The sequence below is a fragment of the Ananas comosus genome, linkage group 12 (genome assembly GCF_001540865.1).
Source record: "Ananas comosus cultivar F153 linkage group 12, ASM154086v1, whole genome shotgun sequence".
NCBI classification, from domain to species: domain Eukaryota; kingdom Viridiplantae; phylum Streptophyta; class Magnoliopsida; order Poales; family Bromeliaceae; genus Ananas; species Ananas comosus.
The window spans coordinates 10370654-10398565 of record NC_033632.1 but is presented as its reverse complement, the minus strand read 5'-3'; the positions used below and the strand labels follow the sequence as shown (position 1 = coordinate 10398565).

Below are 27912 nucleotides of genomic sequence, written 5' to 3'. Positions count from 1 at the left end.
AATTTAAAAAAATTATGACAGCCCAATAGTCCTGCATGAGATTAGGGATGTCAACAATCGGATTCGGTGCCAATTTTCAAAAATCTAAATCCGAACCCGACTCCAAACCCAAAATCCGAACCCAAATCTAAATTCGACGGATTTTAAAAAGCCATATCCAAATCCGAATCCGACCAAAAATTCAAAACCCGAACCTGAATCGAAAAATCGGAACCCGAAACAATTATTTCTCTTTTCAATATTTCAAAATATATTACACTAAATCTAAAATTTTAAAATACGAATTCAAAATAACATCAAATTTTTATATACATATTATATATAATAATGTAAAATAAATTTGGGCTTGGGTCGGGTTCGAGTCGGGTACAGTCAAAATCTATATCCGAATCCATATCCATACCTATCCGGTTTTTATTTTTGGTATCCATATCCAAAATCATATCCATTTAGTATCGAATAAATCCGCTCCGTTCCGGTTCGAGTTGGGATAAAATTTCAGATATCCATACCCATTAATATCCCTACAACAGACAGTACAAGAATAATATTATGGTTTATAAGAACTAGCACTTACTGGTAATTTGAGATTACTGGTAGTTTAAGGTTAACCATTTTGGATCGATAAATTAGACGCCTTTAATGTATGTGGATTTGGCAGGGATTTCTAATATTGATAAATTAGACTTAATCCCTGATTAGATATTAGAATAAGTTATTCAATATGAAGTTTCTATGTGTGATTGGAAGCAAAAATAAATAAATAATTTTTTGCTCCTCGAAATAAGCTTATCATCCATTATTTAATTGAATAATATGCTTCATCTACAAAGTAATTTATCTTATCTCGAAAAATTAACTAAAAAATAAAATATATTATTCCATTCTACGCATCTAACCACATTTCTCATCTATCAGATAATATCACTTCTTGAGTAAATCCAAAATATATCTGAAATAAAATATTCAGACATCCAACCGAGCCTTAAACAAATTTCTAATAGTAAGGGACTGAATTTGGGCTGTTATAGCTGCCTAAAGTGGGCCCTTCTATATAAACCATAAAAAAATAAAATAAAATAAAAATTCCTTATCCTGGCAATATAAAGAAATTTTTCTATTTTAATTTAAGAAAAGATTAGGAAGATACGCTAATTTTTTCATATAAAGTTGGTCATTCCAACTGCTGCAGTAAAAACTATGCTCGATGCTGATACAACTCCACTTGCAATAATAGCCCCTCCTGCAATTCCTGGAACAGTAATTTGATGGTGATGCAGCAATCCAAATAATGGATTTGGATTCTCACACAGTTAGGATGATCTTATTGCGCAACATTCTCACACACTTAGAATGATCTTATTATGCAAGAATAACTGCACACAACCAAACAATCCCACTTATTCTCAAAAGATATACATTGTAGGTTAGATTACAATTTAGACTCAGCACAAGATTATTATGATAGCTAAGATTGCATAGCATGATGTGATGCTTACCAATATGTAAGAGAGAAAGAGAGCATCTAATAGTTAGTTGGATAAATTTGCACCTATAAGTTAAAGGAATCAAAACCTATTTAAAGTTTAGCTACCAAGCAGAATCTGGGCAAAAGTTTCCACTAACAAACTGGATAAAAATGGCAAGAACAAACATTCGCATAAAACTGGAATCAACAATCATCTTTAGTGCTCCTAATTTTACCTGTAAACTTGCCCTGGGAAGATAATGTGTGATCTAGCTACCTTTTCAGCACTTCCAGCTTTAAGAACTTTATAACCCCTCTAAAGAATAAAAAAAACCTTTCAGAATATTATAACATGTCACTATCAATATTCATGCTCTGCATCTTCAATATACCAAGATCACAAAAGATGTTAACTACGCTATTGATTCCCACACTTTACATGATTTCTCATTCTAATCCTTTAGCACCATCAAAGATGTCATTAGATCAAATAAAAATCACGATGTGGCAAGATTTGGTGTTGATGCTACAAACATTATTCGATGCTAACCTGACTGTTTTGATCAGAACTGACAGAGTTACTGCCGGTAAGAACTGATTCAAGATTAGGAGTGGAAACGAGCGAAGCTCGAGCGAGCTTACCTCGTCTCAAATTCGGCTTGAAAATAATTTTGAGCCTAAATTTAAGATCAAGCTTGGATTGAAATTAATTCGAGCCGAGCTCGAGCGAGCCTAATTTCAAGTCGAGCGAGCTCAAGCCCTAAACGAGCTGCTTGAAATTCTCAATATTATACGATCAATAGTTTAATTTGTATAGAACATTATTTATAATTTGATACAAAAATATGTCTAATAGTTCAAAGTATAAAATAATTATATGAAATATAGTATTATAATATAAAAAAAATAATTTATGAGTTGAATTTCTAATTTTTTCAGTTTCACATGTCTTTTCTTCCGCCTTCAATCTCTATATTATTCATTTTCATTTATGCAGTCAAAAATAAATAAATTATATAGATAAATATTGGATTAAACTATCCAATCATATATAACTAAAATTAAAATTTTATATGAATAATAATTTTTTNGTCAGATTTGCGAACGGATTGCACCAGTGCGATCAGCACCTCGGAGACAACAAAGCTACACTTTCGATTCATCTCGATCGACCACGGATTCACAACAAAATCCAACCTTCTTCCAATAGAAGGAAACATACACACAAATACATATAAAACATGTATTTTTGGATTTTATCGAAATCCGTGCGTCAAACTCAAAATCCATCAGCGCCATTAGTTCCAGAACAGCTGAACCGGTCGAAACGAGCTATTGGACTGATATGAACGGAGTCCGATACGCACCAGAAGCCAACTCTACTCCGTGGCTTCTCCGGAAAACCGGAGTTACTATTCACTTAAGTGAAAACTAAAAATCGCGTATCTTCTCCATTTTAGCTCATTTTCGTCCGAAACTTGACGAGTGCTTATATAATTAAATTACACACATAAACATCATCAACAGAGAGTTTAGTTGCACTGTCAAAAATCTCAGTCCTTACAAATAATCAAAGGGTAGATCTAACGGTAGAAAACTCAATAGTATCAAGGACTTGCTACTATCGATAGTATAATAGCCAGACTCTATATATATATTTATATAGAGTCTGGCTATGGTGCTTGTAGAAGTACCAAGCACTTGGTGCTTGTGAATTTTTCACTGTTAGATCTACGACTTTGATCATTTTCATCCGTTAGATTATATTATTCAACCAACCGCCCACTTAACCCAAAGGGGCCCACATCATTCTAACCGCACATCTATTAATCCAAAGGCTAAAAACTTACAAGCACCAATGACTTGGTACTTTTAAAAGTACAAGAGCTCAATTATATATATATATATATATATATATTTTATAATATTCTATACTATACTATATACTTAATAATAATAACTAGGCTAATATGACTATTAATCAGCACCAGTCATTGGTGCTACAAGTTTTTGACCATGGATTAAGAGATATACGGTTAGTATAATGTGGGCCCCCCTAGGGTTGAGTGGGTGGGTTGGTTGAATAGTATGATCTAACGCGTGAAAATGATCAAAAAGGGTAGATCTAACGGCGAAAAACTGGTAGCACTAAGTCTTTCGTGCTAATTAATAGCATAGCAGCCGAACTATATATATATATTTATATATATATATATATATATATATATTATAATACTATATATAGCAGTGGCTGCTGTGCTCTCAGGAATCCTGAGCCGTTTTCGAAGATGGAGTTTTCGAATCGAGATCGGCTCCGTTAAACTTTGATCTAGCGTATTTACAAGTTTCTAGAAAATAATTTTGCGATTTTTCGATTATCATTTTACCTAGCAATCGAAAGGATTCAAAATTAATAATTTTTAACGGCTGAAATAAAAATACTATAAAAGTGGTGATATAGCACTAAATTTTTCGACAGCAAATATTGATCTTGTTGTAATAGTATAAAGAATTGTTGTATCAAAATTTCATCCTGATTTAAATACTTCTACACCGTTAAACTTGAAAACGATAGATATCAACCATTAAAGAATTATAGATTTTGGAATCCTTTCGATCACTAAGGTAAATGATATCGAAAAATCGCAAAAATTATTTTCTAGAAACTTAAAATGAGCTAGATCAAGTCAAACGGAGCCGATCGTCGATTTCGAAAATTCCATCATCGAAAACGGCTTCAGCGAGCATGGAGGCTCCGTGGCCTCCTTGAGAGCACAGCAGCCCTGCTATATATATATATATATATATATACTATATATAGTGTAGAACTATTATGCTATCGAAAATATAGAGGATTTGATATTTTTGAATTTTTGACCTTTTGATTAAATATTATATGGTTGGGATGATTGCGGTCTCCCCTAGGATTAAATAATACTCTTAAGATTGAATGGTCCCTACAAGGTAATAATAATATTAATCCAAAGATAAGAAACGATTAAAGGGATTAATCTAAGAATCAAAAAATCGAAAGCATCAGATCTCTATACTTTCGATAACATAGTAGCTCTACTATATATATATATATATATATATATATATTCGACCTTTTCGAGCTTTTTGAGCCTAGTTCGAACGAGCCGAGTAATACTCAAGCTCAGCTTGAAATGAATTTCATATATATATATATATATATTCGACCTTTTCGAGCTTTTCGAGCCTAGTTCGAACGAGCCGAATAATACTCAAGCTCGGCTTGAAATGAATTTCGAGCCTTTTTTTTTATTCAAGCTCGGCTCATTTAATTTCGAGTCGAGCTCGAGCGAGCCAAATATCGAGTCGAACGCGAGCCGGCTCGCTCATTTGCCAGCCCTATTCAAGATGAATATAAAGGCTAGAGACCTAATCACAAAAACTACAAGGTTAGTGACTAGAGTTCAAAATCAGGCAAAAGTTCGAAAACCAATGATGCAGTTAACCCTAACAGAATTGGCACCATTCAAATTCTTTACAAATTTTACATAAAAGGAACTGCTATGTTTTCCTGGAGATCTCATTCTTATCAGATATGAGAATGACAACATCCCCAGTCCCAAGGTAGTGCAAGATGTCTACGAGTTGAAAATCTAGAATGATTTCATCACTTACTAATAAGCTCTTGTCGTTCTCTCGACACGAGTTGCATGGTGGCATTTGCATAACTGTACAGAAAATATAGAGAGTTTTAAGAAATGTTATCAACTGGTGAAAAACACTCCCTAAATGAGCTTCCAGTGAAAGGTACCTAAACTTTAAGGAATTGCAATTTCCGATCATCCCTGCATGCATTTGCTGTCCAAAATTTTACATCTACAAGGAGGTTTCTATGAAAACTAACAACAAATAGAAATGCTTATTCGTTTTTTTGAATGCGAAACCAATCACTCTTGCAATCGAACATTTATTCTCCACAGCATCATGCATACTAAACAATGTTTACAATCTCTCATTTTGATAATTGCTGTTTCTATAAACAAAGCACGGAAGTATATTAGAACAAGCATGAGAATGTATTTTTTTTACCGTCTTAATCAATCAGTTGTGAATTTCGAATGCAACGAGATTGAAAGGAGTGTTAAATTCACTACATCGAAAATGTTGCAGAAACTAGCTTTTTGTTGCCTTTAACAAGCACACCAGATTCCTCAAGAAGCTTTTCTACTCGAAGAAGAGGCCAACAACATTTGGCAAACAGTAAATACATAGCTTTTTTCCAGAGCATAAGAAGCTTGCTGAGGTTCAAAAGTAGAAGCTCAAATCAAAAGTTTCTACTTTTAGCTTCAAACAAATGCTGTTCGAGGTATTTAACAAAAGAAGATGTTGCTTACAACTTTTTTGACCAGCTCTACTCGAATAGCACTTTTTCAATAGCTCTAGGCTATGGCTAAGCCACATAGGCCTTATATTCCTACTCACAAGCAACAACAAGGTTCCTGACTCAAAAATAACTAAGAGGCCCATTCACTTTACATTTAGCTGTTACACTCACCTCGATCTATTACAATTGAATATATTCTTTCCGTCTCCTGTCACATAGAGGTGAACAAGGAACCAATGGTTTCTTTAAACCTTCTGCACAAAACCCCTCTCAGACTATGCCACATGATACTGGAAAGCAGAACTCTTCCTGTTGTTAGGAACTCCAAAAATCAAACCGCTTACAAGCATTCAAATTGTGCACAAGAATAACGCTATGCCCGCTCCGGAAGTAGATAAGATCAGAATTTGAGGTAAAGTGATTGGTTCTTTTGGAGGATGTGGGAGCCAATCATCCCATGATTTTATCCAAATTTCTTGACCGAATAGTTTTTACCACCAAAATCCTACTCCCAACAACTACCAGCAGGTGAGCATAAAATTACTCGGGAGTCAGCCCATAAATAGAAATTTCTATGCAAATTTCGACGATGGTACAAAAAAGAATAATGCAATGCCCACTCCCAGGAGTAGATGGAGGTAAGATTTTGGGCTGAAGTGATTGATTTCTCGGGTGTGGCGTGTGTGGCTCACCACCCTGTGATTTGTGCGATCTCCCAGTAATATAATTCCTACTGTTCAAATTCTACTCCAATCTACTCTCTGGGATGAGCGTAGCAATACTCTTGCCACTAATGATGAGGATTCAAGGGCACATTTGTATATACCTGTACAGTTGGACCAGTGTATTCACCCGATCGCATGTAGAGATTGTCCGGTGATTCTATCGCCTCAAGCCATGCATAATCATCCTCTTGCTCATCGCCTATTAATCTGTTTCCAGTTGCTGCAATTAAGAAAAATAAGTAAAAATGTCCCAAATTGTAGCCCGGATAATTATGTATCTTCATGTTAAATTTTCAAGCTTACTTTAAATTTAACGAGTTAACATGTCCATCCGAACAAGAGGCAAAAATCCTCTGGTCCTTGCCATTTAATTGAAGAAATCACTGAATATTACATGAGAATAGAAGTCCAAAGAGGCGCACTTAAATAGCTTGATTGATGAGTAAACAATTATTGCACATTAACTAGATTGCAAATAGGAGTTCAAGTTAACATAAGTTCATTAGCTAACCACTTGCAGTTTTCTGACATTTGTAACGTTTAAAAATATGTAATCTTCTTTCACTATCACCTTAAAAACCCTACACTACCAACTATAAGTACTAGACTCTATATTTCGAGCTTCCGGAAAATCTTTATTCCAATACTTCTCAAAGAACCTCTATCCTAAACCAGCAAGATCCTTTTAAACCATCTTTTATGGTTCTCGATCAAAATAATCCCACCTGTGACTTAAGGTAATACAATTTTGGTGTTTTAGCTAGTAAGAAAAGATTTTACATAGCAATCCAATTTACATAAAGTTTATGCATCTCTAAAATCTAGAACAATAGCCACAAATTGCGATAAAAGGTTGAGAGGATGACTAGGTCAATTTTAGTGTTCTAAATCATGGGTGAGCTCATTCTTTGCTCAACCCTTAATCTATCCGTTATTCAAAAAAATAAATAAATCCATGCTTCATCAACAGCGATAATTAGCGACTTGATCACACCGCTAAACTTTGAAAAGGTCAAAACTAGCGATAGAGTTAAAAGACTAAGATCCACAACACTGTTTGGCCTAGAACCTCTAACGTGCCCAAAGCAATATACGACTAAGTATATCCTAGATATATGATCAGTGAATTTAGACCGACAAAATGGATTGCTCAGAGAGAGCAATTGTAAGATAAAGAAGAAGGCCTTATTTGGCATCACCGCATTCTTTGTATAAAAAAGTGTAGCAGCTGATGGGGATAGCTTACAATTCTTGCATCCCAGATATTTGTTTGGCAACAACAAAAGAATTGTTAAATTTAACAGAATCCGCAATTAACAGGTAATAGCCAAAGGAATTGTTAAAGCCAAAGTAATAGCCAAAAATTGTTAAATTTAATACAATCCGCAATTTAACTGAGCAAAGTAAATAAATCAGAACAATCAAAAGAAAAACTAAAGTTCAAAATCTTTTCAAATTGGACAATAATCAACGGCATCCCCATACGAACTTACCAAGAGGTAATTTACTGTATATAAACAATGAGGTTACTTACAAAAACTAGAGTATGGGTAATCATGATAGTAAGTACAACTTCGGCCAGCTTCTTCAGCATAAGGTGGAGCGAGGACATCGAGTACCGCACAAGAGGTTACTGCAGTGAAGCAGTGCAAGTTGCCTCCACTTTTGGGGTACAAAACAGTGGTTGGGCATGGCGCTGTGAGGACAGTGTCCATATGCAACTTAGCCAACCTCACTGCATAAAAAAGAAAATTTAAAATTAATTCCAACTTTGATACTGTTAAAGGAGTCAATTTGAGAATTATAAGTCCTAACAGTTTATCAAATTCAAGAGCCCGCCATGCACTGATATATAACTAAGAAGGAAAAGAATAAGCAAAATATGATTACCGACTAAAATACAAAATTACTTTTGTGTTCAATAGAACAAAACAAGTATTGCAGCAAAATCTTTTAGTAAGCACAGAGAGAAGGGATCAGTTGTATATTAGTTGCATAATAAAAGCGAAATCTAGCTTGTTCATAGATTACAACAGCAACAACTTCAAAAATCAATCAATAAGATTCTTACTAGCATTGACGTTTTAATCAGTAGTTAAAAATGCAGTAATGGTAAAGTTTTTTCTTGTTTCCTCGATTTTTATTTAATAAAATGTCAAAAATATGCTGACTCTGCTGTCAATCTACTACTATTCTAAGCAATTACCACAGAGTAACATTTCGATGAATAGCAGCTCGGAGGTAATTACTTAAGAGCTGAGTTCACTAAGCATAGAAGCAGACCAGGGAAGTTATCCGGCTCGCCGCTTTTCGCCAGACAAGGAGGTTCAATCCAATCATAAGATTTCACATGCAGAGAACCATAGAGGATTTTGCTCAAGACAGTCATCCCAGGATGGTCATGAAGAGGAATAACAGATGAAGTGGGCAAGCAGAATATACCAATCTGCAAAAGAGTACGTGCAAACTTGAGCGCCAATTTAAATGCAGTATTAATTATTGCATACACCTGGTCCCGGGTCAGTCCTGTAAACCATACCCTCCCAGCCATCCACATCTCTCATAATTCAATCCGCACTGTTTGGTTTTATTAATTCAAAGCTAAAGTTTCATCGTGGCACTGCACAAGCAGATCCAAAGCACAAACGCAAGCAGGTTCTCAGAGATGAGAGGCTGGCGAAGAAATTATTACTTTTAAAGCTTCAAAGCTGGGATGTATCTCAAAAGGAAATCTAGCAAGCACATTGATATTTTTAACACATTTTTATTGATGATTACCATCAGTATATAGTGGCAATTCATCAGTTAATGCAAATAAGCAATGAAAACTTCGGGGGTCGGTTAGAAATCAAGTTACAAATTTGTTGGACCAATACTAGGTTCAAGTAAATGGGTTTATATAGCTAATTAATTTTGTCAAGTTTGTGGCTGATTCATACTAATACAGTTCACTTGAGCCATGAGTCCTAGAATCTTCAAGAGAGATTGAGGAATTATATTTTACTGTTCTTTATCAAGCATAGGATTTTAATGGCATGTCATTTTTATTTTGACGAATATGCTTCTTTCTCATAGTTCATTCAATGTCAACTTGACAGAGCTGTAATGCAAGAAAAGACAAGAATTGAGGTCTCTATGAGGAAAGGTATTCTGCAGAAAACTCTTATTTGTGTAGCAGACTAATATCTGATCGTTTAGAGGAATTTGAATGTAAAATTTCACATTTGAACTCAAACCAAAGATAATTTCAGATCAAATCAAGATCAGTTGGAGGCCAAAGTAAAACGGACGTAAGTGGCTATTAAACTGAAAAAAAAATTACATTTGGATATAGTAATAGTACATTTTCCTCAAGTTATGACGGACAAAATGTTCATTTCATCTCTTTTAGGATTGTCAGTTTTTCTCTATATCTCCATTTCTTCCCATTCTATCCCTTTTGTCCACTAAAATCAAATTCTCCAACGGGAAATTACTTCTGCTGCAGTTCATTGCAGATAAACTGCAGAAAGTAAATCTTGGTAAAAAATTAATTCTTTTCTGCTATTCTTTACATAAATTGAGGTCGGTTGGTCCATAGCTGATCGGACTACCACGTGCAACTCCTGAACAACGATAGTGAGAAGTACAGCAAACAACATAAATGACACCAAATTGGTGATGTAGTGGAAAGAAAAGCACAATCGACTTCCGAGATCTGCTGGACTTAAGTTGAAACTATTTGAAGCCTATTATTGGATAAGAGGTCACTTTATTACATAATCCATCAAGCCTAAATTAAGGCTAATTTAAACCCGAGCCATGAACCTAATCAAAGAGGCTCATAAGCTAAACATAACTTGACTCGAGTCAGAGTCAATAGGAATTAAAGCCGTTAAAAAGCCAATTGTCAAGCTTGATCCACGCATATTTCAAGTTAAGATTCTCTAGATAATGCTTTATATTAATGCATTGAGAGAGAGAGAGAGAGAGAGAGAGATGTGCATGTATAACATTGATTGCATGTACTTAATAGATCACCATGGCGTCTTCATCTATTCTAAGCAAGCAAATAAAATTAGCACATTTTAAAATCAAGAAGAACAAACAAACAAACTAATAAAGTAAACTTACAGAGAAACTATCACAGTCATAAATGTGCAGGTATTTTATTGGTTGAGCCCACCGAGCCGTCCTCATAGAATTCCTCGATAAGTTTGATCCGAAAAAACCATGTCCCCTTTCATCCTCCATTGTATCCTCTCGAAGTCCAACTTCTGCCGGAGTGATTGTATCTGAAAAGCATATTCATCTTTAGCAAAACCTATATGATCGGATAATATATTAACTCTCACAACCAAGTTGTTGATTAGCAAAGGGTAAATAACAAATGTTTGACACTACAGAATGCAATTAAAGATCACATATAGCTCGTCGACAATAAAAGCATATTTGCAAAACAAGAATATGAAGATCCATAAAGAGCGTGTCGTTGATATGCTTCATTTTAAAGACAAAATCAGGTAAGAAGATATCTAAAACGATAATACAGATGAAAAGTCAAAGGATAAAGTAAAACCACATCAAGATATGACAATTTTCGTATAAAAAAGAACAGGTTCGAAGACACTATAAAAGATTTTCTTTAGTGCCATAGATCATAAAAAATAAAAATTGCTCGATTTCGAGAGTTTTTTAGGAAGAAAGAAATTTGGATCGTTGGCGTTAACCACTGATTCCAAAAGCTCAATCTATTAGAAAGTCGCAACCAATTCACTTAATGCGTATAGACTCAACGCTCACAGGCTTCGATTATGGCTCGACCCAACCCAGCCTCCTGCCACGTAGCCCCCAGGCTTCGATTGTGACTCTGCCCAACCTGGCCTTCCGCCACGTAGGCAGGATGCTGATCCATTCAAGCCAACAAGTGATATATATCATATAACCATTTGAAATAATAAAATTTTAGGTAAACATGTACATAAGTTATTTGAACTATGGACCATTTTTAGTTGACGACCCAACCTTTCAAAATTTTGATTTTAATACTCAACCTTTCAATTTGTTTGATTTGAGGCAGTCAACAGCACTTTGACTTTAAAATTTAAGCTAGTTGCTTACTTTAATGAATTTATAATTGCAAAAATTATATAAAGTATACTAACTAAACATGCATTCAAATTGTGAAGTCAAAGTGTCGTTGACCGAATCAAATCAAACAAATTGAAAGATTGGGTAATAAAATCAATTTTTTGAAAATAATGGGTAGTTAACTCAAAATGATCTATAGTTCAGATAAGTTATGTACATTTTTACCAAAAGTTTACTTTCTTCAAATCAACGTGTTTTTGGCAAGCTGGGAATCTGTACGGCACCTATTTTGCGATCTTTAGTAGGTAAAAATTTATAGAATTTACCAGAACTATGGATCATTTTGAATTGGCTACCCAACCTATCAAAAATTTTGATTTTACTATCCAACCTTTCAATTTGTCTCATTTGAGTCAGTGAACAGCACTTTGACTCCAAAATTTGCCTACATCATTTATCTTTACATATTTAATTAATAATTATTATACTTCATACGATTCTCGCAACTATAAATTTATTAAAGTAAACAATTAGCTTAAATTGTGCGCCTTAAACCCTAAACAAATTGAGAGGCTGGTTGGTAAAAATTAAAATTTTGAAAGGTTGGGTAGCCGATTTAATCCGTACATTCTTTACCTCTTAAGTAGAAATAATAATTTCTACTTTACCTGTTTTTCGCACTTTTCCTATATGTTATAGTCGATAATCAATAGATCATTATTGAGGTGGGGGAATTTAGGGTTTAGAGAGAGAGAGAGAGAGAGAGAGAGAGAGAGAGAGAGAGAGAGAGAGAGAGAGAGAGGAGGGGAGGAAGGGGTTGGTGGTGGTACCCAAGAGAGAGGAGAGCTTTCGGATGGGTCGAGAGGAGGGAGAAGCAGTGCCCGAGGCCGCGAAGGTCTTCTTGCAGAGCTCGTACAGCGCCTGCACCGAAGAACCCTTCGCCATCTCTTCTTTCGCTCCCGCGGGTGCGCGTTTGGGTGCGTGGGGGCGGGCGTGTGCGGGGCGGGTGGGATTGCGGGGGTAAACGAGGGATCGGAACGGAAAAATTGCTCAAGAGCCCGCTGATAGAGCCCGTTAGTTGGATGTAGGCTTCGGCTGAGATTGCAGAGAGACTGCGTTTTTGTTTATTTTCACACGTAATATTATATTTCATGTGTCGCGATGAATCAATTACGATATATATATTTTTTAATTTTATCGAAGAACGCAAAAGTATATTCCTATCTGATTTTATCTTAATTCTATTTTATCTAATAGCATTAGATAGGCCTTAATACCGAACTAAGTCGTAATCTTTAAAAAAAAATCTAGAATTCAACAATTATATACTGATGTAGCATCTCAATCAATCAAATAATCCTCATAGAATTTATCCATTTCATTATAATTTTTTTAAAAAATATTTTTATTATATTTTTTTATTGATTTAAAAGAATCAGTATTCTACAGTATGGCGGGAAGCTAGTTTGAGCAGAAGTTCGGAATGACGAAAGGTTGGGTTGGGTAGAGTCTTGTTCGGAGTGGCGTGAGCTTGGTTGGGCCGGGTCACAGTTGAGATCTATAGGTGTCATGTCCGTATGCTTTATAAGGGCATATTTGTTTCAAAATAAGTAGACTTTTGATTAAAGTGGACTTTCGGTTGAACTAGAGCTCATATGAAAATTATTTCACCTCTACTATTTGTTCCTAGATGTGGAAGTGAAGTTTTGTCAGTTCTGCTGTTTGTTTGGCAGGAAGTGAATGACGCAAAAAATACAGTTCCCCACTTTCTTTATTTGTTTTACCGAAAATTATTCAATTCCCACACCTCTGATAAATTTACCTCTTACATAATATTATTGTCTATTTTCTAACTTAATAAATAATAAATTATAATAAATAAAAAAAATAATGTAATTATATGTTTATAGAATTATAAAATAAAATTTAAAATAATTATATTATTTTTTATATAAATTATAATAATGTAACAAATAAAATTTTAAAGTTAAAGAATTATTAACATTTAACAAAGTAATTTTTATCGTTTTTTAAATGTGCAAATTAAATAAAGGATATTTTGAAACTTAGCTAACAAACTTAATCATATTTGAAACACGAAATCTAAATAAAAAATTAATTACTTCCATAATAAAATATATTTGAATAAACTATACAATTAGCATTACTCAAGATATTATATCTAAAATGACAAAATATATCACGCATACCAATATCACATCCAAAATAACAATATCATATCCAAAATGAGAGCGGAGAGAAGAACAGTGAGAGGTAAAAAAAAAAAAAATTCTTCACTTCAACTCATGAGAGAGTAATTATAAACATCACCATAATTAAGTTCTCAATTTCTTTCCCTTCACTTCATCGGAATTGACTTCGCCCTATGGGAGAGCGAAGTCAATTTCAGTGTTTTGACCAACTGTCCCTAGCGCAAGTGGCAAAGGAATTGGTGGTTAGTACCCGAGGTTCCAAGGTCGAACCCTAGTTGATTCACATTTTCAGCTAAGTTTATTTCTAAATAAAATAAACGAAGCCGGTAGCACGCTATCTATCTCTCAAAAAAAAAAAATTCGGTGTTTTGGTTGAACCGAACTTTCGACCGAAGTAATATTACGGTGAACCAAATAGCAAAAGTGATTAATTTTCGCCGAAAATCGCTTTTCCTCTTCCCACTTACGGTGAAGTTCTCAGGTCCTACTTGCTTGTATCTTTCTAATAGCTCGACCTTTTCGAATTAATAGTTAACGTCGACGATTCGTCATTTTTTTTTGCAAAAGAAGAAAATATAATTGGCTAGACATAAATGATATGATATAACTGCTACATTATAAACTTTCTCGGTTTACTGACTCCTATTAAATTTGGGTGCGTTTGGTTCGCACTATGATAGATTACTAGGAATAAAAGCGTGTCCAAGAATTTGATTCCTACTCATTCTATTACTAGGGATGTAGCATTTCAATGTTTGGTTCGCGTAGTCATATTATTTGAAATTGCTAGTATGGTAGATTAATGTGTTTGTTTCATTAGTTAATTTAAACAATGTTAGTAGTAATATTAACAAAAATTGTATTATACTCAATATTCTAAGCAGAAATGACATGCTAATATACATTTTTCGATGTATACAAATTGATTACTAATACAAATAAACCAATAGTACAAATTGGCAAGTTAATAACAATAGCAAAAAAAATTAAATAAAAATTAACAAATCTAATATTTTTAAACAAAAATTAACATTTGAAAATTAACAAACCTACAGATACTTCAAGTTAATAGCAAAACTCTATATAAAATTAAAACTAATCAGTTCAAACAAATTCGACACATTTATTGCAAATTAACTACAAAATTTGCATCACAATATTCAAACAAGCTCAAAAATTATAATATTGAAACAGTAATAGCATCATCATCAACAAAGACAATAGTTCAAAAATAAAAATTTTTAAGTACTATCAAATATCCATAACAAATCCAAACAAGAAAGCAACATCTATAACTCTATATTAATCCCCAAAATGAATCCACGTGGCAGCCCTACCTTCAAGGTTGGGTGTGGGCTCCATCTTCAAGTTTGCTCTTCCCGGCCTCTCATCTTTCTTTAACCGTTTTCTCTTTCCCATGTGACAGTTTATCTTTCCCATACGGTCATTTATCTTTTTCATACGACTGTTTCTCTTCCCCATACGTTGTGGTTTTTCTTCTACTTTCTTCATTGTCATTTTTTTATTATCTTATTTTTTTTCAGTATATATAGATTCACTAAAAGATGGGGTGATGACTGATTGATCTAATGCCTTTTTCGGTGTGATCCGAGTCGAGGGCGCCAATACCGTCCGCTCCTCCCCCTGCGTCGATCCCGATCTCCTCCGCCACACCACTATCCACGGCCTCCTCTCTACACTCCACATCACCGTCGTAAACATCCGCATCAAGGTCAGCTTCGTTTAATCACTTCTTTCTCTCTTTTGTGATTTTTTTGTTTTTTTTTTTTTTGTTGGAGAAGAAGGAGAGGGAAGAGTTTCCGAAGATGCAAAGAAAGAGAGAAGAGAAGAGTTGGTGGATATGGTGGGTGATGTACTAGAATTCGTAGTCAAGGATGAGGATGAGGTTCCCGGTAATGTCGGTGGCAGTGGCGGTGGCGCAACCTCTTGTGATTGCGGCAACATAGGGCTCCACCATTAACAGAGGTTAAAGGTGAGGGGTTAGCATTCCGACGTGTCAATCGCCCCGTCCATGACAGGTTTTTTTTTCATTAATGAATACTTTTTTATTTTTTTTATTGGTAGGTTCTATAGTTTCTACTCGCTGCGAAGCGCGGGTCTTTTCACTAGTGTAGAATAAAAAGCAAATAACCAATAAGTTCAACACTTCATAGACATTGAAAACATAAACAAAATACCAAAGTTTGATATCCTCTAGTCATTGCAAAACATAAACAACTTTATCTACGTGTAGTTAGATTATACTCAATATATTCCTTTCTAAACTCAACCGGAATTCCGTAAAATCCATTCAGTTTGGTTGTATCAGATATTAAGATATCGTAAGCAACCATACGATCATTATTGACAAGTCCCTAAACCTTCAAAAGCTCTTCAAACTATTTTTCCTTTCGAATTGCATCAGTTGCCATAAATTGGAAACAACTAGCTCATTTAGAGATACTTTCGCTAGCATTTCCAAACACGCTGTTAATGGAGCGTAACATTGCATTAAAAGATTCATTAATTAAGCCTTCTGTAGCTGAGGGTCTTCTTTTTCTTGTTTTTCTTGACTGACCAGCACTCGAATTGGTTGGCCCTAAACCACTGCTTTCATCTGTGATTGCCATCTCCACATCAGCATTTTGGGCAGATGCTCTTTGATTGGTTTCTTTGCCTTCGATATTTGCAACGGTATCTGCAGGAGATTCTGCTGTAATACCGATTGCTTGATCCTTTCCGAACACTATCGATAACTCCTCGAAATAGGAAAAAGACTTGCCTCTCAACCTGACGGCATTCAAATGACTCTACAACAATATTCAAGATGTTAGACTTTAACTCGACAAAAAGAGGATGTATTTATTTTAACATTTTAAAGCTATTGAAGTATAAGAATAAAACGAAAAGAAAAGAAAAAAATTACATACCTTAACCTAGTTATCATAAACAATATTCTTGTCACATTCAACACATTTGTTCTTATTGCTCCAGCCAAAACCACTTGCACTCGGTCCAAGCATCTCAAAAATTGCACTGTATTATCTCTTCCATAACTTAAATCGAGATTCAATATGAGGCACTCCTTTGAGCTCACAATATGGAATCTTCTCATGCATTCATCTTTTCAATTGTTGTAGATAACTATTTCTAAATATCCCATTGTTAGCCCTCCATTATCCCGAATTAGCAAGATCTAGTAGGCACTCAATTAGTTTTTCGTTCTCGTGCTTAGTCCATTGGTGCTTAATTCCTTTATTTTTTGCTTTCGATGTTTGTTGTGACAACACTTCCTCCATCCTAAAAAGGATTTGTTCATATAGATAAATAACAAATGACAAGGCAAAATAGATAAATCAAAATTAAATAGGAAGCATTAAAGAGTAAGGTTTAATTATAGTATCAAAGTAAAAACGAGTATAAGAAAATAGATAAACAAAAAGTACATGAAGATGACAAGTACATCACAAAGAGTACCTTGTATTTATTCTAACATCTTTATTTTAACATCTAATACTAAATAGTACATTTAACCCCTCCATTCATTCCATATTTGTAATGCTAATTCATCTCGACGGATATACCAAGTATCAGAAGTTTTAATATATGTTATGTTGTCTCTTTGTATCCCATTGATTGGGTCAATTTCATCAAGCTCATTCTCGTATGGATCAATTGGTATCCCCTACGAATATGATTGTAAAGAAGAGCACATGCTAATATAATTCTACATGCAACCTTCAAAGGATAATAAGACGTTCCTCTAAGTATTGCCCATCGTCCTTTCAGTAATCCAAAACATCTCTCAATGATATTTCGTGCGGACAAATGCTTATAATTGTAGAATTCTTGCAGAGTTTGCGGCTCCCTATTTTGCCTCCACTCGCTCAGATGATATCGTTGACCTCTATAAGGCGTGAAAAACCCTTCACCATTTAGATAACCAGTATCACAAAGATAATAATAACCTACATTACATTAAATAAGTTAAATGATTGTAGATATAAATAATTCTATGAACACCCTATTAGACACTTACCTTGGGGAACCCTTAGCCCATTTGATCTTGAGATGGCATCTCTAAGCACCCTAGAGTCTGAGGCTGAACCCTCCCAACCAGGCAAGATATAGATAAATTGCATATCTTGTGAGCACACTCCTAACACATTCGTCGTAAGATCTTTGTTTCTATTGTTGGTGAAAAATTCAAAATTTTCCAATAATTAATATTTTATTTTTAATTCATTAATTTATTATTATTATTATTATTATTATTATTATTATTATTATTATTATTATTATGGTATTTATTATTATTTAACCTAAGTTTCTATTGCGGACGTTTCGGCCTGCACCTCGTGCGCACCATTACGCGCGCGCTCCCTCTCCGCTCGCACTCGCGCGCGAGAGGCGGACGAACGCTCCAAAGTGCAACATTCAAATTTTAACCCTCTGTTTATTATAAAAAGGCTCCACTATTCATGAGTTGATTATGACAGTGAGAAATCTTACTTGAGAAGAAAGAAAAAAAAAAGAGTAGAAAGTGAAAATTAAAATACTATTGAGAGTTGTTTATTTTTTTATTGTTTTAATCCATTTGATTTGATTCTTTTATTATCGGGTGTTGAAAGAGTCTCTGTAACGACCCAGCCCACTAACAATAATAACTCGTTGGGCCTAACTAACAGCCCAAAATGCTTAAGTCCAGTTATTATTACTAGTGTCTAAGTCTCTTATAAACCCCATGACAACCTCTTTCCCATCCGATGTGGGACTATTGGGGTGTCACAGACTCCCCCCGTTAAGGCCCTAACGTCCTCGTCAGTCCAATTACACACACAGCCCAAGATCACCAGGCGATGTGAAACTCGTCTCGCTAGCCCATCATCCAGACCCTGGCTCAGCCGAGACTCGCCACACATGTCCAGCTGGTGAACCGGCTCTGATACCAAATGTAACGACGCAGCTCACTAGCAATAATAACTCGTTGGGCCCAGCCAACAGTCCAAAATGCTTAAGCCCAGTTACTATTACTAGTGTCTAAGTCTAGTATATACTCATTCCTATCCGATGTAGGGTTATTGGGGTGTGACAGTCTTCGTCAACATCTTCCGCGTTCGTGTCCGTAGGAGGAGGAATTCCGGTCGTACCTTGGGGCGGTGTTTCTGCTTAATCCCGCATTGCATAGTACAAACACCGGGTGATTTATTTATTTATTTTGTTTTTGATTATTTCAAAAACTAATTATAGAAGAGGATTAAATTTCTAAGGTTTGATAGAGGAGGTGAGTATACTTCAAATGAATTAAATCTGCTCTGCGAGGAACATAAAATAATTCATGAAGTAACTGCTCCATACTTACCTCAATCAAATGGTGTAGCTGAAAGAAAGAACCGAACCCTATTAGACATAGTCAATGCCATGATTTTAAGCTCTGGAGTATCTCAGAACTTGTAGGGGTAGGCTCTTTTATCAGCTTGCTATATCTTTAATAGGATTCCCTCTAAGGATAGAACCCAGATACCTTATAAACTTTGAAAGGGAAGAGCACATAGGCTGAGTTATTTCCGAGTATGGAGGTGCTTAGCTAAGGTGTCTATTCCTGAACCCAAAAGAAAGAAGATTCGTCCTAAAACAGTAGATGCCATTTTCATTGGATATTCCCTAGATAGTAACACCTATAAATTTCTTGTAACCAACTCTGAGATTTCTGAAATTTCTAATGATATTTTGTTGAATCTAGAGATGCAACATTTTTTAAAAATATTTTTCCTTTCAAAACCCGCATTTCTAGATCAGCCCTTGATTATCAGCCTACAGTTGATCATGCGTCTACATCAGATCATTTACCTACATCTGATTTATCATATAGTTTAAATCCTGTAGAACCTAACCCACCAGCTGAACTGAGAAGAAGCAAAAGAGCTCGTATCGAGAAAAACTTTGGTGAAGATTTCTTTAATTTCTTAGTTGAAAGTACGCCTTCATCATACAAGAAAGCTATAAGTTCTTCTGAAGCTTCTTTTTGGAAGGAGGCTATAAACAGTGAGATGGAGTCAATTATTGGCAATAACACTTGGATCCTTACTGATTTACCTCCTGGAAACCAACCCTTAGGATGTAAGTGGATCTTTAAAAAAAAGCTTAGGACTGACGGATCGGTAAAGAAGTATAAGGTGCGGCTTGTAGCTCAAGATTTTCGACAAAAAGCTGAAGTTGATTACTTTGACACATATGTGTCTGTTGCTTGCATTGCTACTATCCGAGTCCTTCTTGCATTAGCATCTATTCATAAGCTTTCGATTCATCAGATGGATGTCAAAATTGCTTTTCTTTATGGAGATCTTGAAGAAGAAATTTATATGACTCAACCTGAAGGTTTCTCTGTGTGCCTTGTCAAGAAACTAAGGTGTGTAAATTAGTCCGCTCTTTGTATGGATTAAAACAAGCACCTAAGCGGTAGCATGAGAAATTCGACAGTGTCATTGAATCATATGGATTTCAGACAAACGATTTTGACAAGAGATTTGATGATCGATGTGTTCTTCTTTGCCTCTATGTTGATGACATCCTGATCCTTGCACCTGATCTTGATCTAATTAATCAAGTTAAATCTTTTTTATCTACCCATTTTGATATGAAGATCTTGGTGAAGTAGATGTGATTTTAAGAATGAAAATTCTTAGATCATCTGATTCTATTCTTCGGACCCAATCTTATTATACTCAAATGGTTCTTGATAAATTTGGATATTCTGATTGCTCTCCTGTTTCTACTTTTTTTGATCCTAGTGTTCAACTTGTGAAGAACACTACTAATCCTATGAATCAAGAGAGATATGCCCAGATTATTGGTTCTCTGATGTACCTAACCAATAGGACTAGACCTGATATTGCCTATGCCATATCGAGATTGAGTAGATATACTAGTAACCCTAGTATGACTAATTGGATTGCTTTGGAGAGAGTATTTCGCTACCTTAAAGGTACTCTCTCATATTCTCTCAGATTTGTTGGCTATCCTGCTGTAATTGAGGGATACAGCGATACCAATTGGATTTCTGATTCTTTGGATATTAAATCCACTTCTTGTTATATTTTTATTCTTGGTGGAAGTGCAGTTTCTTGGCAATTCACCAAACAGACTACAATAGCCAGAAGTACTATGGAGGCTGAGTTAGTTGCTCTCGATACTACTTGTCTTGAAGTCGAGTGGCTCAAGAATCTACTATCATCAATTTCTTTGATTTCTTCTCCTATTCCACCTATTTCTATTAGGTGTGATTCTCAAGCTGCAATTGATTTTTTGTAAAAAAAAAATTGGAAAATTATAAAGCTAGTAGACATATTAAATTGAGACAAAAGTATGTTAGATGGCTAACCTCTCATGATATTGTTTCTTTGAGTTTTATCAGATCTGATCAGAATCTTACAGGTTGCTTGACGAAAGGCCAGAATAGGACTAAGGTCCTAGAGTCATCAAGGGGGATGGGACTTTGCCCGTAAAGGGCCTTCCTGTAGTGTTCCTGACTTTTGGATAGAATTGGCTTCAGTATTAGTGACTGGTCGACATCTCTGGAGAGTGTCGGACTGAGTCGGAGTCAATTCTGCACGAATTGGATGCAGAATTGGACTTGGCGCACTCCAATAAGCAAAACTCGAGTTTTGCCAGATTCGGGCGCCCAGAACATTTTTAGGGTCGCCGAGAACTGAGTGTTGAATTTAACTGAAACTGGAAGCCAATTCGGATCCCATGTTCCGGGCGCCCAGATGTGGGTCCGAAAATTCGACATCGTGAATATCGCTTGCTTCGACGCGTGGCAGGGCGGTAGGTGAGTTCCGCTGGAGCCATTTACGGGCGCAGCACACCGCGAGCGGAGAGGCCGAGGAGCCCGGTTTGTGCAGTCGGGATGTTCTGGTCGCCCAGAACATGGTTCCGGGCGCCCAGAAACGCCCGTTTCTGCAGGGACACTGGATAGCAGCTTGAGTTCCTGAGGTCTTTTGGATCACTCTACCTCACTATAAATAGTTGGAATGCGCCCCTTTGCTGTTCTTTTCCTCCCTTCTTCACAGAGAAGTCCCTTTAGCCTCTCAAACCCTCGGATTTGCGTCAAATTGTATCAAACTTCCATTGATCCAGCTTGATGGAGTGCTGATTCTGCAGTTCTTCAGCGACGACCTCCAGTGTTTTGGCTCGTGCGCGACGTAGGAAGGTCGGATTTCGACGAAACTTGGTTTGCTGGATTCTAGACTTCCAGAGGAATCCACGAAGCCCTGAATTGCAGATTTTGGTTGAGGTTAGCTTGGTCGAACTGAGGTTTTTCTGGACTGCTGTTGGTTTTGAGCTGAAAATGGGATTTTCGAGTTTTTCTTGATGCTATCTTTGTTGGCAATGGGATTTTGGACCTGAGTTTGATCACCCTTCAGTAGTTGCTGGATTTGGATCTGTCCTCACCCGAATTGGAGATCATTAGGTGAGTTTTGACATTGGAATTGGATAAATCCTAAGCTTAAGGCTGAAATTGATGAATTTTATTGGATTTTGGGTGATTTGTTATATCCAGATCTTGAGGGGCTTTGTTGCTGGTTTGGAGGTGTTTCCAGCAGTGTTGCTTGTGATCCGAGACCATCTTGCTGCCAGGAATTGCACTAGAGGTGGGTGTATCATCGGTTTCGCTCCTAAGTGCATGTTTAGTCGACGTGTATAGTTCGATTTTTGTATATCATGCTTTAATTCATCGATTAGCATTTTGGACGTAATATGAATATAAAAGCATGCTGAAATGAATGTTTATATTATACATGTTGGACTTGAATTTTGACTTAGGAGAAAACCTGCGTTTTGACCCGTCATATGCTTAAACTACCAGATTTAGCTCTAGGAGCCGTGATTCGATTGTATCGTTGCAGTATCAGTGCGATGGATACCTGGGGTAGTTTAGAAGGCATTTACGCTCGTGCTGGGGTGCCGAGCTTATTTTTCAGCAGAGTTTAGGCTGTTTCGGGTCGTTGGGTGCCGTTCGGGTTAGCGGTGGACCCAGATTCTTGTTTTGGTCACAGATTGTGCCGAGGGCACGTGGGTTTGGTTTGTAGACCTGTTTTGACCCTGTTCACTTGACTTTGGCTAGTTGGAGCCTGATTGAGCTCGACAGAGATACGCTGCATACTCGGTTGGGTAGCGCCCACGAGTGCCACTCCGGAGTCAGGCTATGTGCTTTCGCGTTGGTGTCGCTCATGCCAGTTGGACTTGCTCTCCACGGACCAGTTAGTGTGGATAGAGCCCGATAGTCGCAACGGGGCAGGGACGGGTGTATTCACAGTCCCGGGGACGGGTATGCTTACAGTCCCGATTTGGATTGGGTCAGAGTTGACATTTCCTACAGTTGGTTAGTGTAGAGCATGATAGTGTAGTGTTTGATAGCGGTAGATTGTATTCCTGCATTTACTACTATTCTTGCTCGCTTCTGTAGACTTAGTGGGTGGACCGATATTATTTTGGGCGGTACCCACTGAGGACTACTTGTTTTTACAGTAGTTCTCACGCCCTGTTGTTACTTCATCTTTTGCAGAGCCATCGTCTTCGGCTGCTGCTATTGCTCATTAGGATCGAGGCAAGGGCGTCGCGAGTTAGAGCCCTACCCGACGAGCCGTGCTAGAGGTGCCCTACTGCAGGTAGTTGTTTTGTTGGAGTTCATGTACTTACCTATCTTTAACTCGCCAGTGCGGGTAGCTTTGTATTTTGGATTCTGGTATATGTATATGGAACTCGGTTTGGTTTTCTTCTGTTTCTCCTAGCAGCTCTATACTACTGTTTGTAGTATTGTTTGATTTACAGGTACAGCTATCGCTTCGTATACAGGAAAAATTTCTTTGTATACGGCGGATTTGTCGGCGCTCCCGGGGAACGAGTAATCCGGGGCGTGACACTTCCTGTAGTGGAAACTCAACCTTTGTGATAGAAGATGCCTTGAATAAGGTTCAATGTGGTAAAAACAAGCTGTCAGGTTGGCAAAAAAGCACTTTCTACAATTTATATAGAAGAGCTTTAGCTCCAATTCCATCCCTATGGTGAGTAGTGCTCTGTGTAGTGGTTGAGGTTGAGCTTACAGCTCTTAATGGGATCCGAGGCGGTAATTTTCGCGAGATGTGACTCTACACACATCCCTGGAGAAAACCACCTATATAAGAGTATCCGTATGTGACCACGGCTATGAGATGTGGGTTGTCCATAGAAACTCTTATGAAAAATGAAGGTACTGTACATGGTCATTAACACACAGACCCGCGATAAAAAATTCTGTACTCTGTGTGTGGTAGCTGAAGTCAGGGTCAAAGGAATGTAGTTCAAGACCTGGTTCACTCCGAATCCTTCTGATGGAAACTGCTTACACACTAAGTAGGTTTAAGTCCTTAAAGACACCTTACCTATTGCATAGTACAAACACCCGGTGATTTATTTATTTATTTTGTTTTTGAGTTTAATTCTTATTTCAAAAATTTTAAATTTTTGTGGGGGATTGTTGGTAAAAAATTCAAAATTTTTCAATAATTATTATTTTATTTTTAATTCATTAATTTATTATTATTATTATTATTTTGGTATTTTATTATTATTTAACCTAAGTTTTTATTGTAGACATTTCGGCTTGCGCCTCGTGCGCACCGTTACACGCGCGGTCCCTCTCCGCTCGCACTCGTGTGCGAGAAGCGGACGAACGTTCCACAACGTTCCAAAGTGCAACGTTCAAATTTTAACCCTTTGTTTATTATAAAAAGGCTCCACTATTCATGAGTTGGTTATGACATTGAGAAAGCTTGCTTGAGAAGAAAGACAAAAAAAAGAAAGAGAAAGTGAAAATTAAAATACTATTGAGAGTTGTTTATTTTTCTGTTGTTTTAATCCATTTGATTTGATTCTTTTATCATCGGGTGTTGAAAGAGTCTCCGTCAACCTCTTCCACGTTCGTGTCCGTAGGAGAAAGAATTCCGGTTGTACCTTGGGGCGGTGTTTTCGATTAATCCCGCACGAAGGACGAGAATACACGCCTTAGGGCAGTGCCTCGTACGCTTCCGGATCAAATTGTTTGATATTATTCTTCCACAATTTTTGGGATTTAGCGATTATCTATAAGTCAAATTTATTAATTTTATCACAAAATTAGTTAGATTTTAGTCACAATCAGATTTTTCGTTGCGGTTTTCCCCAACATCTATTTCGATATCTAGTCCTATCAACTACAGGGACATGAACAAGGATATGAGTTCCATCTAGTGCACCAAGACAATTCTGCATATTAAAATTGTGCGTTGTTGTTTGCATATTGAAACTAACTATATAATTTTTAGTTGATTCAATAAAAAAAAAGGAGCTATATCTTAAACCACTTCTACCTTTCATCAGTTGAGTTCTCAGAAATTGGTTTAGGCTTTCTTAGTAATATTTCATGGCATCGCAAGATAGCAATTAAGACATTACTAAAATGTCTACTTATTGTCTCACCTAATCTGACAAATTGCTTTTTAATTAACATATTCTTTATATCATGTGCAATAATATGTAGAAAGAAAGAAACTATTTCCTCTATTGCCATATTTTAGGTCCCGCTTAATCTCCCAACAGTCGATAGAAGGTCACAAAGTGCATGAAATGCTCTTCGATCCATACGAGTGTTCTCATAACATGCCAGATCATTGTCTTAAATTATTCTCCTAATATTTATATGTCTTATGAAGTGCCTTTGTAATGCTAGTCTTCCTCCCCAACGGTGTCTCATGTATTGTCTAACATAAAAGAGTACAACCACTAATTTTAAAGTAGCAATAATCTAATCACCTCCATATATATCATTATAATGCTCACGACCACGAGCAGGAACTTTTTTGAAGTTAGATCCACCTTCAACACAACTAAAATAAAGAAAATAGAAAGAAAAATTCTGTCAAACTAAATTAAAAAAGTAGTTATTCATCTGTTCAAATAGAAAGAAAAATTCAACTCAACTTTCTTTTATTACTATCAGAGAATTAACTTATTCATTTGTTCAAATTAATAAAGCAACTTTTCTAGCATATTCAAAAGCATGATGTTAATTACCTAGGAATAACAAATATTCTCAAAAAATACTGAATCTTTCAGATAAAAGATCAATTAGCTACCTATGTGTATGAAAGCTTCTGCAACTTGACTATGAGATTCATGAATCTGACGGCGTACTGATTTACCAATATCATGCACAACATTCATACTCAAGAAAGAATCTACCTACAAAAGCATAGAATCTATTTAATCAGCTCAATTTAGCGGCAAAAATTACGACTACTATATGTTTAGACATTAACAATTAGTTAAGATTATCTAAATTTCTAAAAATAGTGACACTAGAATGAAGTAAATCATCCTTGAAGCGTGACTTGTGTATTGCTGTCATTGAGCTTCTTGGCAAACAAAGTGCAATATAGTAAGAAAAATAGTAACCGTGGATCTAACGCAACTTCTACAGAGAGAATATCTTATTTTATTGTTTGATTATCACCTTCATACTTCTCCTTCTATTTTCACCAAGGCAGATATCCCTTTACACATTTAAGGTTGCAATTGAACCTATTCCTTCAAATCAAGTGCTCTTTCATTGCATACTTTTGGTTACTCTCTGTTATTTATGGTTGATTAATTCTAAGCTCACTTTTTATTTATTTTATAGATTGATGAAAATGTGCAGCGTGAAATTATTAACCAAATCAAAGTTTTTATTATGAAAATAATACTGCAGGAAATCAGAGGATACAATTATAAACTGGAAAAACATGCATTGAACAACAAATCCATGCAAAATCTAAACTAATTAACCAATAAACCCATCCAAATCAAAACTAATAGAATAAAAACTCATTTAAACAATAAATCCATTCAAAATCAAAATAAATAATGCACTAAACCTATTTAAACAACATTTTATAGCATCAATACAAACTAGAAAAATTTTGCTCGTCGCATAATAATAAATCCATCAAAAAAATCAAAAAAAAAAGGAATTGGGATTTGAAATGGGAAAAGAAAATGGAGACGAAATTATCTAACGAACCTTGTTCTGGAGTAAGGAAACCCTAGATGGCGAGCGATGCCCTTGCGATTGGTGGAGATGATCATGGCATGGTACCCTAGGTCGAGAGAAGAGGTTGGGGAGAGTCTCGCATGGTGTGAGAGGAGATCGGGGATAGGTTCTCAAACGTGGGAGGGAGGAAATAATAGGTTAGGTTAAAAAAATTTAACATTACCCGAATAATTAATGTGAGATACCTACCCTCTCCCAATGGAATATGATTAGCACTTTGGGATTAATCTCATTACCAAGTGAATTTAAAATTACCAAATATATTACTTAATGTATTTAGCCAAATATTGTCATATTTTGACATTCCGATTGGATTACTGGGTATCTTAAAAAGATAACGCGAACCAAACGCGCCCTTTTTTAGGTGAAAAAATAGATGGTAACATGAGAAATAAAGAAGAAGAGGTTCATGGATTCGAGGGTTGCAAGATTACAATGCAAAATAGGTTGTAGCTCTAGCATTGCTCAACTGTAAATAGCGTAAATTACATCATTTATAACATTGTTGTATTAGTTCGACTGTCACGCTCCAAGCCCGGCCTATTTGATCGGTTCGGGCACGTCGAACAGACGTCGAACGGACAGCACCTCCCCTGTTCGCCCAAGCTGTCACGCCCCGGGGTCCCTTTTAGTTTGAAAATACAGCGGAAGTGACTAGAGTTTTTTTTTTTGAAAACCTGACCCCAGGGTATGCCGATCCGCCACAAATACAGGGACTCCACTGTTCACACGGACAAAGTCTCCCCTGTATTTGCACGGCGTCGCACAAGTACAAAATGTAAAACATGATACAACCACAATTAAATGAATATACAAGTCATCATACATTCAATATCCATACACCATTCACCACAGGTTCATAAGCATAGATCTGAATATAAATCCACAACTATCAGTTGAAACATTTCCTCCCCAGAAACTTATTTTGAAATACTAATTCAAGAAAAATATGAGAAAACTCTTTTGAA

The 27912-nt window shown here is 36.1% G+C and overlaps 2 protein-coding genes across 7 annotated transcripts; both read right to left on the bottom strand.

Annotated features, from left to right (window-relative positions):
* LOC109718810 (plant cysteine oxidase 3) lies at positions 5662 to 12653 on the bottom strand. Of its 4 annotated transcripts, none has more exons than XM_020245224.1 (6): positions 12451 to 12653; positions 10664 to 10824; positions 8834 to 8996; positions 8085 to 8285; positions 6652 to 6770; positions 5662 to 6343 (listed from the first exon to the last, which is right to left on the bottom strand). In XM_020245224.1, exons 1-6 carry the CDS (start codon positions 12563 to 12565, stop codon positions 6317 to 6319), a joined length of 786 nt encoding a protein of 261 aa, XP_020100813.1. In that variant the 5' UTR covers positions 12566 to 12653; the 3' UTR covers positions 5662 to 6316. The 4 variants fall into 4 exon arrangements, with proteins under 4 accessions (XP_020100813.1, XP_020100811.1, XP_020100815.1 ...); XM_020245222.1 differs by having other exon boundaries at positions 5662 to 6330; XM_020245226.1 differs by having other exon boundaries at positions 5662 to 6115.
* LOC109718811 lies at positions 16029 to 27045 on the bottom strand. 3 transcript variants are annotated; one of them, XM_020245227.1, is made up of 3 exons: positions 26915 to 27045; positions 25666 to 25739; positions 16029 to 16643 (listed from the first exon to the last, which is right to left on the bottom strand). In XM_020245227.1, exons 1-3 carry the CDS (start codon positions 26977 to 26979, stop codon positions 16471 to 16473), a joined length of 312 nt encoding a protein of 103 aa, XP_020100816.1. In that variant the 5' UTR covers positions 26980 to 27045; the 3' UTR covers positions 16029 to 16470. The 3 variants fall into 3 exon arrangements, 1 of the variants encoding a protein (XP_020100816.1); XR_002218523.1 differs by lacking the exons at positions 25666 to 25739; positions 26915 to 27045 and adding an exon at positions 16764 to 16863; XR_002218524.1 differs by lacking the exons at positions 16029 to 16643; positions 25666 to 25739 and adding an exon at positions 16859 to 17133.

Excerpts from the sequence above, each read along its gene's own strand:
- LOC109718810 (XM_020245222.1), bottom strand. The coding sequence starts at position 12,565 with ATGGCGAAGGGTTCTTCGGTGCAGGCGCTGTACGAGCTCTGCAAGAAG. Across the intron at positions 8,286-8,833 it reads CGAGCCGGATAACTTCCCTG|TGAGGTTGGCTAAGTTGCAT; the intron begins GTCTGCTTCTAT and ends TTTTTTATGCAG. Across the intron at positions 6,771-8,084 it reads TTACCCATACTCTAGTTTTT|CAACTGGAAACAGATTAATA; the intron begins GTAAGTAACCTC and ends TCTTAATTGCAG.
- LOC109718811 (XM_020245227.1), bottom strand. The coding sequence starts at position 26,979 with ATGATCATCTCCACCAATCGCAAGGGCATCGCTCGCCATCTAGGGTTT. Across the intron at positions 25,740-26,914 it reads TTTCCTTACTCCAGAACAAG|TTGTGTTGAAGGTGGATCTA; the intron begins GTTCGTTAGATA and ends TCTTTATTTTAG. Across the intron at positions 16,644-25,665 it reads TTATAATGATATATATGGAG|AGTCATTTGAATGCCGTCAG; the intron begins GTGATTAGATTA and ends ATATTGTTGTAG.